Raw genomic sequence first — 16,926 nt, forward strand, 5'->3', positions numbered from 1 at the left:
CAAGACCATCTGGTCTTAGATCATCTTAACAAGATAGGGATTAATCAAGAGAAAGTAAGTGCAAGCTCCATCTTTTACTGATTAGCTACATTCACATTTTATGATGTTATGTTTTTTTTCGTTTCCAGGCTAAAGATATTATTAATTACTGTCGGAAATATGAATTTGCAACTAAAACTTACTTTAGTATACCTTTCGTATGTATTTAGTACATCTTAAAAAGCCTTATTTTCATTAGGTAGTAATCTGACTTTGGTATTTCATTCCTTAATGGTGCCTCTTAAATGCAACTATGTTTTTTTCTACATTGGATTTTACATTCTGCTTTTCCAAATCCTGAGTCTGAAGAGGAGATGCTGCACGTGAGTTTATCTTAGCTCTAAATGTGTCTGAAGGATAAATCTAAGCCACACCACACTGATTTCTGTTACAATACCAGTGTAAGTAAAGTCTGACCTGGTCACTTTGTTCTGCAGTGACAGGTATGGTACAAGCAGGATTCAGCCCTGGAACATGGCATTCCCAATAAATGGAGAAAGCACTCTCCTGGTGCCAACTACAGAGGTGTTACACTTGGAATACAATCCAAAACCATCAATCCTTTTCATTATGTTACATAAATTACCATCAGCAGGATTTTTGAAATTTGCCAGGGCAAATTTCTGCCAGGGCACTTAGTATTGGAACCCATTTCCTAAGTGTGAAATGCTTTGAAATTACTACAAACAGGAAGGAGTTTCCTTCTCTGCTTTAGCACCCATTCAAACTCTCAATTAACTTCAGAAACAACATCCCTTTTGAATTCAGCTTATACTGTATTTATTATAAGACATTTCTGATTAATGTTGAAAATTAGCTGCTGTACAACACTGTGACGCGTTAACCTTGGCTGGCTCCTAACTATCCCCCAAGTCACTCCATCCTTCCTCTCATCCTTAGCAATATGGGGGGAGAAAATATGATGAAAGGCTTATGGGTCAAAAAAAGGACAGGAAAATCATGCATCAATGACCACTGCAGAAGGATTAATTTATTTATGCCAATTAATAGTAGAGTAGGATAGTGAGAAGTAAAAACAAAACTAAAACCATCTTCCCTCAACCTCACTGCTTCTTCCCAGACTCAACTTCACTCCCAAATCTTCTACCTCCTCCTCCAAATATCCCAAGGGATGGAGAATGGGGCTTGTGATTCGTTCCCAGTCATGTATCTACTGCTTCTTACTCCTCACTCTTCTGCTCCAGCATGGGGTCCCACCATGGGATACCATCCTTCACAAACCTCTTCACTGTGGGTTCTTCCCAAAGGCAGAAGTCCTGAAGGAGTGGAGTGCCCAAGTGTGGGTCCTGCCAGAAAACCTGATGCTGAAGGCTCCAGCTTCCTTCAGAGCATCCGTGGGATGCTCCAAGGGCTGCAGGGTGGATATCTACTTCACCATGGTCCTCCATGGGCTTCAAGGGGAGAATTTGCTTCACAAGAGTCTCCTGCCCAGGCTGCAGGCTCTGCTCCAGCACCTGGAGCAGCTCCTCGCTTTCCTCCCTCTGGCCTCAATATCTGTGGAGTTGTTTCTCCCTCCTGTCCCTCACACCCTTTTCCAAGCACACTCAGAGGTGCCACCAGGGTGAATGACTGACTCAGCTTGGGCTGTGCAGGGTCAGCCCTGGAGCTGCCTGAAATGGGCTCTGTCTACTGTGGGGCAGCTCCCAGGCTCTTGTCCCAGAAGCTGTCCCTGCAGCTCCCTGCACCAAAAGCTCTCCACATAAACTCAACACAAACATGCACTCAGTAGAGTATCAGAGCAGACTTTGACCTGTTCAGAACTCCCTAATTCAATCTAATCTAGTTCAGATTCTCCCTTGGATAACAACTCTCCTTTACTAAGTTTCAGTTTCATTTTGTGTGACTTTTCTTCTTTTTTCCTGGTTTTTGATAGACTAAGATATTTTATTTCCAGCTTCTACTTATTAAACAATGGATACTAGAGAAGTGGGATTGTTGAAAGTTCTACCAGAGAAGCTACAAAAAGGTAACTAGAAAAAAATCAGAGCAGCTGATCCCTTAGTATGTATTAAGGTTTAGCAGAAGAGTGAGCAGACAAGGAAACAATAGGAAGCAATGGAAAGAGGTTAATCCAGAGACATAAAAAGGTACTGACTGGCTAATGAAACAGCATTGAAAACTTTTCTTTTCAAAGAGAAAAGGAAATAATGTATCTCAAAATATAGAGATATATAGATATAGCCTTAATTGTATTCCTGCTGAACGTGAAATGTTCCCATCTCGGGCGCTCAGGTGCTGTGTCATTGAGAGCCAGTCACTACCCTGGTATCACACAGCACTCAAGCAGCCAAGCAAAGGCCAGCAGCCACCAGAGAGGAGCCTGTGCAAGGAGCAGGGAAGAGAAGGTGTAATACCACAGAGTATTGCTGTGCAGAGGAGGCTGGCAGGAGCGGGGGTGGGTACGACACTGCAGAGTACTGGACAGGCTGGGAGGAAGGCTGCAGAGCCCGCAGAGGCTGCAGAAATAACAGGGTTATGAACAAGGTTAACACCAGAGTAAGAGAAGTGAAAACAAGTCTTTTGTGACAGAGAAAAGCAACTGTGCTCCAGAAGAGCAACTCGCTCCACTCTCATAAACAGAATGGATACTTCTTTTTTCTTAAGCCCAAGACTGCATAGAATGAAAACAGAAGTAACTCTGAATCTCAGTCTCCCATAAGACATCCATTTCTTTATCTGTTATACAGTATATTAGCTATTTCAGCAAATTGCTTCTATTTAACATTTACTATTTCCTTCAGAGAGACTAAAAACTCCGCAGGCATTTTAAACATGAGCTAAAGGCTGAATGAATTTACTACTAACCATGGATTCAAACATACTACTTTCATTTATTCAACAGTACTAAAATATTTTCCCTAGATAGTTATCATTGCTCCTAATATTTCAGGAGGTTTAATTCCAGCATCCACTGAGAAGGTAATCAGAGAATTAGTAAAGAATTTGTGAAGAAAATAGCAAATATTACATATACACTTCTGTGAACTAGAAAGAGTACAAAAGAGACCTTTTTCAAAACAGACCCGCTCGACTGTGGCATACCAAGCTATCTGAACAGGTTTAAACAGGGAAAACAAACAAACAAAGGTAAAAGGTTTAGATGAAGTTCTATAAATAACTTTTTGATAAAACTTAAGAACCTGTAAATACCACAGGAGACTACAGCCAGTACCTTGGTGCCTGAAATAGCTGCTGCGGAGAGGGAAAACTCTCCCTTCTCCTGCCCAAGCATTTTGCTTTTCTCCTTCTAGGGCAGGGGCAGTCTTTAATCTGGCCTATTTTATTAAACTCTTGTAAAAGACGAGCATAAAATACATTCTGTACTCATGTGTGTGTTTTTTGAGCAGAATAAGCTGAAGTGTTACTCAGGAGATATTCATGCTGTACCAGTCCTGAGCTACTCCTACTGTGCCATGACTCCTGCTTGTGCTGTACAGCCCAGGAATTTATCTGGCTGAGAAACAACCCTAAGACAAGAAGCCCAAGGTTCCAGTTGGATTAACTCTTCCCAGCTGCCAACTATATTGCTTTTAATGCCTGGGTAGCTCCACAGTGCAATTAGGGATGAAGGCAGAACCTCTTGTTCTTGGCTACAGAACATTTTCATACTAAAATTCCTCCGTATTTTTAAGAAGAGGCTGCCTACCACGGTCAGAGCTGATAGTTGTGAGGACTGGGAGGGAAAAAGCCCAGTTACCCTTATGTGTGTGACTGTTCTTCACATCCACTGCAGAAGGACAAATAACCCCCGCCCCCGTTCCCAGAGGCGAGTGAGAGCCCCGGTGTCCCTGAGCATGTGTTTGACAAGTGCACCTGTGAGAGGACGGGGTTTGCTCCGGGCTGGTGCTGGGTGGGGCTGGGCAGGGCTGGCTGAGGTGCAGCTCCAGGCACTTGGCTCCTAACAGGCTGCTGAGGCAGGGGAGGGTTGTACACGACCGGAGTGCCATCGGGATTGAGGAACGGCTGACCTGCCCGGGGAAAGACAACAAACACAGGCAGCTGCACCATCTCAGCTGGGACAAAACAGACACACATACAGCAGGCAAAATGAATACAATATTAACATTGAAAAATAAGGGAAGCCATACTGGTTTATATGACAGATTCATGCCAAATACATGCCCACAACTATAACAACAATGACTACATGCGGCTAAAACCCAAAACATTGAAGCTAAACAAAGATACCCCAATATTTACATAGTGAAACCACATAAAAATTTCTTATATGCTACTTATCTTGAAACTTGATTTTTAACCAAGTAGATTGAATATGACAGGAGTAATAAAGGAAAACTCTACTAAAATACTGTTTTAAGGATATCTTAAGAATTTACCTCCTTTAATCAATTTAAAAACCAGTCAGAACACAGGAGAGCTTAAAGGCAAATATTTTTTGAAAACTATATAAATCAATGGCTGTCCTGGTATTCCCATGACTGCTAATGAGATTACTGATAAAGGACTCTCTTCCCCTATTCTTAGATTAATTGGCTTTTAGCTTTCAAAATAAATAACAGAATTATTCTCCTATTTAATAATTTGCAACCTTAATATTACAGCAATGCGCCAATGAAAAATAATTGAAAAATAAACTGCATAAAAGTAAATTATAAAAAAACCCAGTGATTTCTTTTTGTGCCTGGGTTGGAAAAAACCAAAACACATCTAAGGAACAACATGCTGGCTGGCAAGGACCTGTGCCTACCTGCTTAGTGACACATGTCCTGCATTGGCTTATTCTGATGCTTAAAGGGCCCAACACTGATGTAAATTTTTCTCTCCTATGATTTAAAGATGTTCTTATTCTTTCTAGAAAGGTTTAAACTGAGCCTAAAGCCTTTGCACCCTGTCAAGGCAGATTAATGCTCCTCCAGACTTCTTGGTGCCATCATACTTAAATGCCACTGCCCAACATAAAGAGTGGAACAGTTACTGAAGAAAGGACTGAGGAATTCATGGCAGAGGAAGCATGAACAGACTTGCTAAAATACGCTACAGCAGCTGGACTGCAGCTCATCAGGTGATACTCAACTGAGATTAGTAGATTTCTCTTCAACAGTCAAGAATTAGGAATGTTCACATCAATAGGGACTCCAATTTTCTTATTTCCTTCTACTACTTCCTGCTAATCACCAGAGCTTCACCTGTTTCTTGTAGTGGCTGGGTAAGAACTGTCTTTTCCTAATTACCAGGGCACAGATTCCTCTGTCAGAAACCCTGAGGAACCAATCTCTGCTTTGGCTGGCATTGGAATAGTAAAGCCAGAGGAACAATTACAGAATATGATAATTCGAGTACACTGGAAATCAAAGTTTATCTGCACCTAAATGTTCCTTGTTCTCCAAGTGTTCTTTGTCTTCTACTAGAAGCTCATTAGACATTAACATAATTACCAAAGACTACTAATGAAATTAGCTCTAATACGACAAATACATTCTCCTCCAAATCCAATGGCTATCTATGAAAATTAAGTCCTACAGCAACTAATTTGTAACCAAATTTTTAGCACTTGACTCATATTAAGGAAAAAGAGGGATTTATCTATTTCAATGTTATACCTTCTAGTGAAAGAATTTATTTACTACGTTTAACAACCCCAATGAGAAACAGTTTGCTTCAAACATCATGTGCAATTATATTCAAACATAATCAAGTTCATCTATAGAATGATGGTAAGTATATCCTGAAGTATTTTCTTTTCTACAATGAAAACAAATCATTATACAATATTAAAAAATAAAATTTCCTAAAATTACGATCTTTTACGCAAAATGTAAATTAAATTTTTCAGTATTTCTTAATTTTTAAGTAAAAGTCTGCCCTGAGAATGCTAACTAATTATTTAATCCAGACAAGTTATTACAGATCTCCTTGCATCTGCATTATGCAGTAACAATTTTCTACTCCTTCCTAAAAAATACCAGCATTCGCCAATTACACCAACACTGATTTAATCCCGTTTTAAAGTGACAAGGATAAGTTTAGAAATAGTATTTCATCTGTGCTTTGTTCTTTCACTTGTATTAACTCAGTCTTGAGCATAGAGACATGAGTATGTTGCATCAAAAAAAAATGAAGGATGATAAGTTCTTTCAAGTCAATGTAAATCCTTTCTCAGGCTCTCTCCCCTCACTAAAACTGTGTTATAGAAGCATTGGAAAGTATGTTTTCCTCTCCTGAAAAAAAGCTGAAACAATTAAGTTATTCTGTGTTCTGGATAGTAAATCATATGATTTTCATGTTTTGTGCAAGTCACTGATTAAAATTTTACACGTAAGTTAAAACTCTTCTAGAGAAAATCATGTGAGTTTACTCCTTCCTTTGATCCTCCAGTCATGCTTCCATGTTAAATTAAGTGCATTGAATGAACACAACCACATTAAAAAAATAAAGAGAAAAATAAAGGACAAAGGACAATACTGACATGAAGTCTTATGCAAACACTCGTGCATTTTTTTCCAAGTTCCCCAGTGTAACAGACACCCCCAAGCATGTACCAACCTGTTTGAGGGTTGACCAGCACACTGCCAGGCGGGATGCCCGCTGCTTCCAAGGGAAGCAGAAAGAAGCTACTGCTAGCAGCAGGTGCCACTGGCCCACTCATGCCACCATCAAAGGAAAGAGAGTTACTAGAGCTGACAGTTGGATACACGGCAGGCGTGCCAGGGGAGGGCTGGCTTAGAGCTGGCACTGGAAGAGGCTGCTGGCTGTGAGAGAGAGAACCCGTGGAGGACCCTACACTACTAGAAGACTCTGAACCTAGGAGAGGAGTAATGAGAAATTGGTTTTACCTGGAGACAGTAACATCAGGCTCACTTTAAAATACACACTTGTAAGTGCTCACCCTGAAAGCTCAGCATTAAGCACATTATTCACAGCAGCCTTGTCAATGGACTCCCCCTCCATCTCCCCTGGAATACCATTACAAGGTCCCTTCTGTGAACCAAGGGTCAATTCAGCACTGCTTGCACTGCAAAGTAAGGCTTTCATATCTAGCTTGGTTTTCTGGTCAGAAAATGCATATTTGTAGCTCCAGAATTCATGGAAGTGATTGGTCATTACTGCAAGATGGTGGAGTGGATGCAGTGAGGCAGCCAACTCCCAGCCCCAGCTCCTGCAGCTGTGCAGGGAATGCAGCTGCAGGGCCCCTCTGACCCTATGGATTTGCCAGCTAAAGCCTCATGCCCTGCACACACTGCCTGCATGCAAGCAAGGACCAGTTTATTTCCACTGCTGGGAATCTTCTCTGACTCACCTGCTGGACAATTTGCACTACACTAAAACCCTCAACACTGTTTGTTTCCTCCTCTGACAATTTGCAGGCTGAAATCAAGAATACAGCTAGAAAAAATGAAATGAGGGTATGATGGTAGCTTTAGCCTGGTTTTATGCAACAATTCAAATTTCAAAGGAGGATGAAACAGCCAATTGAAATCAGTACTCATTTTACAGATATGAATTACCATAAACATTGCAAGGCAGTGGAGAACCAGACCCTGAGCTTCCTGAAAGCCAAGGCATGCAGCTAAAAGAAATATTTCACAAGTCCAGTATGGAGAGGTCTGTGGAACTGCTGTTCCCAGACCACCTGACACCTGGAGCTTTAGGTATACCATTTAGCAAAGACTTTGTAAGAAGTGCATGATACTTGCAGCACTTGGAAACAGAATACAGTTGTTTAAATTTACAAACTCCCCATTAGCAGCCTCTATACAATCTAGAAGAAGACTCAAAAAGCACTCAGATGGAATTTATGTACTGCTTGAAGTTACTCTGCAATCCCTTATAAAAGCTGCTAATTGTAACCCTTCAGCTTGTGTTTACAAAGAGAGCATAGCTTGAAGCGTTGGCCTTTTTTATTGCCAAATTAAGTGAAATCAAAGCTATTAATTGTAAACTGGGTGAGACAGCACATCCCAGCTCTGTAAAACCATCATTGCCTGAGCAGAGTTACTTGGATTCATTTCCAAGTGTATTCACTTCTAGATTATGAAGAGAAGTAAGGCTGAAGCCATTATAACCGGAGCCAATTACATCCCTGAACAATGTGAACAAACCCAAGCCCAACATGTGCTAATCACCACAACCTGGAACTGCATGAAGCAACAAGCATCAAGGTGGGCATTCCCAGCCTGGAATGTCCAAATTCTCAGAATGCCAAAATAAAGACTCCAGCAAAAATTTTAAGAATCCATTTATGTTCTTGAAATTTAGCCAACAAAGATTTCTAAGAATCTATTTTATTGCCAAGCTGCAGTTTCTTTTCAAGCTGTGCCAAATAGCATCACTACACTGCTAAATGGAGTAACTCCATATGATGGCACAATTTAACAGCAGAAATACCTTGAATTGGTTTGGGTCTTTTTTTATAAAATGGACAAGCAGAATTTGTTACTGTTTTACTGCATTCATATATAGCAGTGTGGCCATATACCTAAAAGGCAGTAGTGGTTTAAGGAAAAGCAAAAAATTTAAATAGATCCTCTTTAGAAACCAGTTTTATAAATAAGATCAAAGCCAATACTAATAAGGTAAGAAATTATATTCTGCTTTTTTATAGTTCTGTTTCAAATTCTGAAGCAGCCACCAATAATGCACCCATGTATTACAAGCCTGAAAATTCTCCAGAGATTAGCAACTGGAACAAATTATGTTGGCATTTGAAATACAAATATTTACTAAATTTCATTTTTGACCCACAGAAGATTCATTCCCATATTTTCTGAGATTTTGTTTTCACATTAATTACAAGTTAATCCCCTTTGAAACCCTGACTCTTATAAGAATTTTTCCCCAACATTTTTGAATTTGAAAATTAAGCAGTAAACTTTGTTCCACTGACCTCGTTTCTCAGCAGTCTAAAAATTAAGTGAGCATTTGAGCCATATTCATTTTCATTTACCAAAAGAAAAAGAACACAATAAAAATAACCACCAATTCATAGGCTTTGATGCTGTTTTATCTGAGCTAGAAGGATAGCAGTGCAGAATTTCCTAAGATGTTGCAATGCAGTTTTGCCCCACTGGAAATGGAGACCTGAACTCCAAATATTTTATACTAAAATATTTCTGGTAAAAAAATGTTTTCAAACCCTTTGCAAGAGATGAAAGGCATTGGCGCACTTGGAAATTCTCCTTCCAAAGCCGCAAGTGTTCACGGCATTTGTCACATTATGGCTCTAGGGAGGGGTCTGTAGATGCCCCGTGTGTGCAGCCCCCCTGTATCCCGAGGGAATGGGATGCAGGGAGCCTCCCCACCACGAACAGCAGCCATGCCCACCCGGCTCAGCCCACAGAGCGTGTCCCAGCCTGCTGTACCTGTCTTGGACAGCCTGCCCGTGCTCTTGCTGCTGCCAGAGCTGTCCCCGCGGCTCAGCACCGAGATGCCGCTGAAGCTGCTGGCCTTGGTGACCGCGGGCTTCAGGTTGCGCAGGGAGCTGTCGGAGTCGGTGCTGCTCCAGGGCCGCGGCTCCGTCTCCGTGCTGCTCTGGTGGCTGTTGGCCGATCTCCCCGATGCCTCCTTATTGATTCTGCAAATTACAAACTCAGCTGTTAGCACGAGCAGCGCTTGCAAAAGAAGGGAAAAGGGAATAAAAAAGAAAACAAAAAAAAAAAAAAAAAAAAAGAAAAGGTAAATGCATGCAGAATACTTTGGGTTTTGTTTTTTTAGAAGAAAGCATCAAATACCTAAGTATCTGTCGTCTTTGTTGTGTACTATTAGTTTCTTCCTCCTGGATTCTGTTGACATTTTAATAAGATAGCTTAATATTTATTAAGAAAATAGGAAGACAAAACAGAATTAAACAGCAAATTTTCTTACCTTTTGTCAGTGAAATAATTCTCTTGGGAACACAGGGACTGAGGGGCAAAGAAGTGCAGAAATTAATATGAATGGCATTTAGAACCCCTACTACAGAACACACAGCAATCTGGAGTTTTCTGCATTGTACACAGACTTCTACAGCACCCTCTTTATATTAAGCTGCCTGAAAAACTTTACCTGTTGGTGAACAATTTCCATGAGGAAACAAGACAATATAAAAAGGCCCATGTGCAGGAGATCAAAGTCAGCATGAAGGTAGTTACAATGTTGGTTTCTATCAGACTTTTTCTGAAGTTACAGTTCTTCCCTTGGGCCTTTGGTGCCTTCTGTCACTTGCAGCTGGTGTGTGATTCCCAGGGCTGTCAAAGCACCTGAGCTGCCTTGTCTTCTGCTGGGAAGGGTGGAGGGGGAGAGGCCACTGCTGCTGCAGCAACTGCTCAGTGCCCTGGGTACCAGTCTGGGTAAGCTACAGAGCACATGGAACAGAACCAAAAAGGCTGCTCCTGACTCAAATTATGTTGTCCTTGACTGTGACTCCCAACATCTGGCACAAAGCTTCTAAGGGTGTAATAGATAGTAAATTAAGATGCAAAAAGAAAATGTAATTTTATATCCATAAGTCCATTCTTGTTTGTAACTAAGGTGAACAAAAAATATAAATTAGCCTCTCAAGAGCTCATTACTCTCTTTGGAATCTGGTTTTAGATGTGCAAGAGTTATAGATAAATGTCAGAAGTGGATTATTAAAAGTAACACATTTAAAAAGACATATTTGTTCTGTTTTACTCAATATAACCATTACTGGCAATTGAATTGTAGCCTGCAATGTTGTCCTGCAGGGTATCGCCAGTCAGGAGATCAGAATGTGAGATTCCTGACAGGAATTTCACATTTGGGACCTCAAATCATTTTACTGTGACCACTCATAATGTGGTTGCTATAGATACAAGTGAGAAAAGAGGGGTTTTTTTTGTTTTTTAATTAGCTTGGGGTTTTTTCTTCTTTTAATTATTGCTCTGAGCTGAAATGATTGCAGTACCAAATCTCTGTAACTTAAATTGCAGTGAGGGACAAAACAATGCAAAGGGGGGAAAATGCACTGCACTAGGTAATGCTAGAAAACACCCCTCAATCATTCTTGGATTGAGTTTCATACAGCAGTAATTAGAGAAAACAGGAGATTTCTCAGTAACTGCAATATCGTTTAAAATTCACTCAGGCCACACTCTTATCTGCTCAGTGTCATTCAGAAACAGTTTACTGGAAAGCCACCTGTGCATGTATGTGTGTGAAGGGTTCATAGAAAACAGTGCCAGACTGGTTTTCATACGTACATCTTGTGCAAATATCCTTTCTCTAGCTCTCTGATATTCTTCTTCACGTTCTTCTATAGATTTACTTCTTCTGTCATCTTTTAATCGTATTCTCATCTAAATTGAGTGGCAGAGTGTTAATTTTAGAAGGGAAAACAGTAAGAATGCACAGTCAAACACAGCAAGTGGAAGGAATAAGCCACATGTGCTTTACCTGGTTGTCATCTTTGTCTAAACTAGAGTTATCTCTCTTAAGGATGTACCGCTTCTGGAAGTCATCGCTCTTCTCATCCTTTATATGCTCACAAAACTTTTGGTCAGGTCTGAGAAAAGTTGTTACAAAGAAAACATTTATGGTTTTGTAAACATACTGCACACACAGTGGAACAAACTGAAATATATTCAGGTGTAATTTAAAATACACTTCATATTCTAATTGAAATAATAGATTTTGGCTGTCTGGGCAATGGAAAAGATATGGTGCACCTCTGACAGGTCCTGTCCTGAGGCATAAAAAACCTGCTTTTAAAAACCTCTTCCTCCTTTCAAAGCTTTTGCTGCAACTCCCAGTTAAGGTGGGAAGCAAACCACATGCCCTTGGGGAATCAGAAGTGCTTTTGAATCCCAACTGGTGCCATGCAATGGATATTGGGCATGCATGGAAGTGAAGACAGGTGTTTGCCGCTAGAGCCGCAATACCTCAGAGTTCATTTCAAGGGAAAACAGAAGAAAGAAGGTAGAGGAGAAAGCACTGAAACTTAGAAACTTCTAAAACAAGATTAAGCAGAAATGAGTAAGAGAAGAACAGTATAATGCAGGCAAGCAAGAGCTTCACACAGTCATAGGGAGAGAGTGAAGCAACAGATTATAAATAATGCTTTGGTATTTTGTCTACTTTGTGAAGGAAAAAGTGGTATTTTGCAAATCCTTGTTATTAAAGAGAGATACCAAGTACCTGAAAAATAAAACACTGCTATTGTAAGAGAAGAGCTCAGACAATCAGAAAATATTTGTCTAACAGAAGATAGAATAAATGTACGCTCTTCTCTACTTCTGTTATTTATCATTACCTAGGACTTCTGGATGGAGTGAGGGGAGCTTTTTCTACGAAAACAGCCAGCCCTGCCTATTGGGTACTGGCTGCCCAAACATAATTAGCAGGCATTTCAGAGAACCTTTAGACTGTCTTACCTCTTTCTTTTAAAGGTCTCTGAATTTACTGCCCTGCAATCACCAACTCCCACTCCACTGAGACGTGCCAGTGTGCACTGGGTGGTTGATGTCAGTAACATCCCTGCTCGGCGAGGGAGCCGCGAACCTGCCTATGAGGAAAAGGTAAGTTTGGCTTTATTCCACATGGAGCAGATCTCCAAGGTTTTCTTTCTAAATTCTTATTTTGTATCCAAAGTGATTTAAAATAAGAATATTGAAAACATCAAGAATCTTTATGTCTGCAGGTTAGATGAAATGCCTGCTAATTAGTAACTACACCTACAGGGGCTTCCAGAGGCCACAAGCTATTTAAATATGGTCTAATTTTTTTTTAAAAGCATTAAAATGAAATAATATTTTATTACTTCTTATTCCACAGTTGAAAGTGGTAGACTGAAGCTTCAGTCTAGAGATGCTGGTAGATGCAAAGGCAACAGATTTGAAATGTTTGGCTTTCTAGGTCAATTTAGATATCGATTGTACAGCCAAAGCAAAAACACATACATAAATAATAAAAGTATTCAACATATATTTAGGCTCCCTATATATTTCTAAAACTTCTGAGGACAAGCTGTTTACTTAAGTGAAATTTCAGTGTAGCATATCATTTTCAGTCCTACTGACTCTAAAATAGGGTGGATAATTAGATTTTTTTCTCCAAAAGCTATAAAGAGTGTACCTAGAGACTGAGATTAAGATATGCAGGCACTGTAAACTCCTGTTTTCATGTTCAAGACCATCAAAAAACGGCATCAGGCAAATGCTCTAAGTTAAAACTAGAAACTAGGTGGCATAAATATGTCAACATATTAGACCTTTGTCTTTTTGAGAGAGAATGAGGAGACAGAGCAAGTGCAGAGAATGGAGAGAACAGCTGGATCCCTTGAATGAAAACCTCAGTTCCGCACAGGTTTCAGAGTTGCTGTGGCCCCAGTGCTATCTTCTCTGCAATATGGATTTTCCTGGGGGTTTCTCCAAGAACTCCCCAGCCCTCACAGTAAAGCAGCACACCATGGCTTGTTAACCTTGTTAAGTTGACATTTCCACTGATGTCTGTCTTCCCTGCTACATTTATTTGTAAGGCCAAGAGAGATCTGTAAGCAACATTAGTCCAACAGAAGAACTTCAACAGCTGAATTTTCCCAGTAGAATTTTACAATACAAAAGCCACAGTTGTGCAAGTCCCCTCCCTTCACCAAATCAGAAATGACCCCGTTCTAAGATAAGAGCTGGCTCTGCCATCCAAGAGAAACAAAGAATGCACTTTGTACACTTTACTGGTGTAAATCTTTAAACAAATAAACAGTTGCTATAAATTCGTATTTCACAGAAACAAAATTAGCAATGCGTCTCTGCCAGAAAAGCAACAAAATTTCTCAACTCAGAGATAACATCCTGCTTTCCCCAAAAGAATTCAAACAGAACACATTATTACACAGCAAGAACATGAACAGTAAAGAGCTCTCAACTACCTCTCCTTGATGCCTGCTCCCAGTGAGGAGACAGACCTCGCTTGCTACAGCATCACTGCCTCACACATCCCAGGTGTTAGAGCTACACAGCAAAAGGGGTTTTCAAGGCTTTGACACTTACATTCTTGTATTGCTAGTTTTATTTACTATGACTGACTTCCCACTCTGGTCCACGTTGTGCTCTAATCCAAAGTAAGCAGCTACCCTGTGCAACAGCATTCTATGGTAAGATGTCATTGGGGGAAACTTTTTTCTTGGTACTCTGGAAGAAAGGAATAGTAGCTTTATTAAATAAACAGGAACACTCTTGAATTCTTTTTTCCTATGAGAGTACAGTACTTACTCATTATTACCAATGAAATCTAAAATTTCCTGTTCTAATTTCAGCAGCATCATTCTGTCCCTGAAAATAAAAACACAGCAACTCACATATGAGACACTCCAATAACTGCAGTTGTATTCATCTTAAGAATACACGGATCAGAGCTATGACCAAGGGATGATGGCAGACTAGAAATAGTACCAGCAGGTGTCAAATGCAGAATTTTTAGGGCAAGGTTTTTTTTTTTTTGCTATTTTGTATTGAACCATGCTGTTTTGCACTCAATTATCAGAGTACACAAATTCTCCAAGAAGTCCCTGCCCAGGAGGCTCAGCAGAAAGTGCAGTCATGGAAAGGACAGGCTCCAGGAGGAAAAGCAGGGCTGAGGTTGTTCCTTGTTGATTGGTGTGGGCAGGGAGTGTGCAGAGCCTCAGCCGGCCCTTGGATTGTGAAACACATCAGGGGATCACTGAGAAAGTGATGGGGCACATCACCAACAACCAAAGGCTTAAAGCTGGCACATGTGGCAATGTGCTGACATATTAGAAACACAAAAAAGCTAAAACTCAAGGTGGTAGGAAGGAACACTCTTCCTGAAACTGCTTGCACTGGTTCAAATAAACTATTAATATGCAATGATACCAATGATGCACAGTTCATAATTTGTGCACATAAGTAACCAAGCTTCCCAGTCACCGTGCATGGAAACACATGGAGATCTTCACTTACAATTCCTTATTTCCACTGGGATGCTTGATGGCTTCAAACACGAACCACCTACTAAGTCTCACAAAGGTCTGTGCTTTCTGATTTTACTCTACAGACTATGGCTTTGGCCATATGATAGCTCATGTCACATTTATTCTGAATAAAATGAAATCCAAATAAATTATCACATTGGAAGTCCTACCTCTAATATGAATGAATAACAAATAGCAGTGAAACAGCTTTTGTGGCAGAGCACAATTGTACCAAGTTAATTTCTTGCCTGGTACTACAGCCACAAAGCCAGCACAAAACCCCAGTGAGGGAAAGAACAAACAAGACAGGGACAGACTGCAAACCTCAGAGCAACAGAACCAGGTCAGCACTGTTGCCAGCAAATGATGGACTCGGATTAGGTCAGATTTGGTTTCTCATGTGCAGAATGAAAATCTCTAGCTACAGTTATATGGTACAGCTTTAAAAAATGTCTTTATCTATAAATTCAGTGCAAGACAGATTAGGGTCAGAGAAGGCAGTTTGGTCTCTAACAAGCAGGTGTCAAGACAGTACAAGGTTTAGAGACAATGTACTGAAGCCCATTCAGGGAGAGAATTGCACACAGACTGAACACATCATTTGCATATTAAGTATTAAAAACATTTAAACCACTTCAATATCCTGAACCTCTGCTCAAAAAGCAAACCAATTACAGTGGTGTTTTAGATAGTCTGTGCAACAGAATCTCACCCTGAATAACTGGCATGGAGAGTTAGACATTTAAGAGTGGGAAAAAATAAAACCACAAACAAAAAAACAGGTAGTGTGATGCCTCAGGCAACAAGAAGAAAGAAAAACATAAAGAAGATTGACATTATTGATTCTTACCTGGGATTGTTTTTTAATGTATTTACTAAAAATTCATGAAGATCTATACCAGTGGAATCTGTATACTCCTGGCTGGAATCTAAGGGTAAGGGGGAAGAGAGCAAAATTACATTCTGAAGAAACTATTTTCCAATTATTGCTGAACGTAGTACATATGGATCAATACTATATAACCATTAAGTAATTATTGCCAAAATTAAATGCTTCCAGTTTCCAGGAGAAAGGCCCACAAGTCAAAAACAAAACAAAATCCACCACCACCCACTATCCCCTAATTCAAGGGTAATGCAGAAGCAGAAGTTTCAATAACACCACTACTAATAACAACTGGCTGTATGTTGGGAAGCAGGTAATCACCTTGAGAGATCCAATTTCAACCAGCCTGCCACATTTTCTCACTATCCCACACTGCAGTGTGTGTACACATATGTGGAGCAGCAGAAGCCCATCTACTCAACCACTGGATGTTGTCCAAAGAAATTTTGTAATTCAGAATGTAACAGTTTAACCTTTTTAAGGTGGTGTTTTGCATTACCAAAAATCCTTGTTCTGTTGGGCTTTGTTTGCACAATATTATGTTTAGATGTTTCCAAAAGTAGTCTCAACCTTCCCCTCCCTTCCAGTTTCAGCGAAAGAAAGTGTTCACTTATATGCTATCCCCTAAAATCAGTCCCTGAAAGGAATGATTTAACCCCAAATCTTCCCTTACATGAGCACCTTCGAGTTCCAGGTACTAGGATTCAAAGCAACAGGTGTTGGAACAGGATTTTTGGAACTAGGTGTCTTCCAAGAACTACTTATGTCTTAACTTAGTCTCAACTTAAACTTATGCCTAGGTCCCAGCTCTTCCAGCTGCCCAGAGAGTTCAAGTGAAACTAACCAAGTCTGAGCATTTATGGTTTGGAATTACTTTTGATTCTGAAGAGGAGAAGGCAGAAAAGCTATCCTGGTAAAAACGTTAAGATTCAATAATCATTTACTTCAATTTTTCTAATTTGCAAGTGAGCAATGATTTAGTTAAAATTACTAGAACTGATGCTAAAATTCCATAATTTTCTATTTTGGCATATCCTATATTGGGAAGTAATTAACCTTCAGAGGAGAGAATGGTTGAATTCAGAACAGCCACCTC

The 16,926-nt window shown here is 40.1% G+C and overlaps 1 protein-coding gene across 9 annotated transcripts in view; it reads right to left on the reverse strand.

Annotated features, from left to right (window-relative positions):
- Positions 1–16,926, reverse strand: part of R3HDM1 (R3H domain containing 1) — a 50,340-nt gene that overhangs the window by 18,111 nt on the left and 15,303 nt on the right. For 4 of the 9 annotated variants that reach the window (XM_084208904.1, XM_084208906.1, XM_084208902.1 and 1 more), the window contains 11 exons: positions 15,795–15,873; positions 14,226–14,285; positions 14,004–14,144; positions 11,413–11,521; positions 11,220–11,315; positions 9,883–9,920; positions 9,750–9,800; positions 9,381–9,592; positions 6,565–6,822; positions 3,874–4,028; positions 2,415–2,516 (listed from right to left, as the gene is read on the reverse strand). In XM_084208904.1, the coding sequence (XP_084065030.1) occupies positions 2,415–2,516; positions 3,874–4,028; positions 6,565–6,822; positions 9,381–9,592; positions 9,750–9,800; positions 9,883–9,920; positions 11,220–11,315; positions 11,413–11,521; positions 14,004–14,144; positions 14,226–14,285; positions 15,795–15,873 (1,301 nt within the window). The remainder of the gene's footprint in view (positions 1–2,414; positions 2,517–3,873; positions 4,029–6,564; positions 6,823–9,380; positions 9,593–9,749; positions 9,801–9,882; positions 9,921–11,219; positions 11,316–11,412; positions 11,522–14,003; positions 14,145–14,225; positions 14,286–15,794; positions 15,874–16,926) is intronic. The other 5 variants (XM_084208908.1, XM_084208905.1, XM_084208910.1 and 2 more) reach the window with 3 other exon arrangements.

The sequence above is a fragment of the Fringilla coelebs genome (assembly GCF_963513975.1).
Source record: "Fringilla coelebs genome assembly, chromosome: 7".
In the NCBI taxonomy this organism is placed as follows: Eukaryota; Metazoa; Chordata; class Aves; order Passeriformes; family Fringillidae; genus Fringilla; species Fringilla coelebs.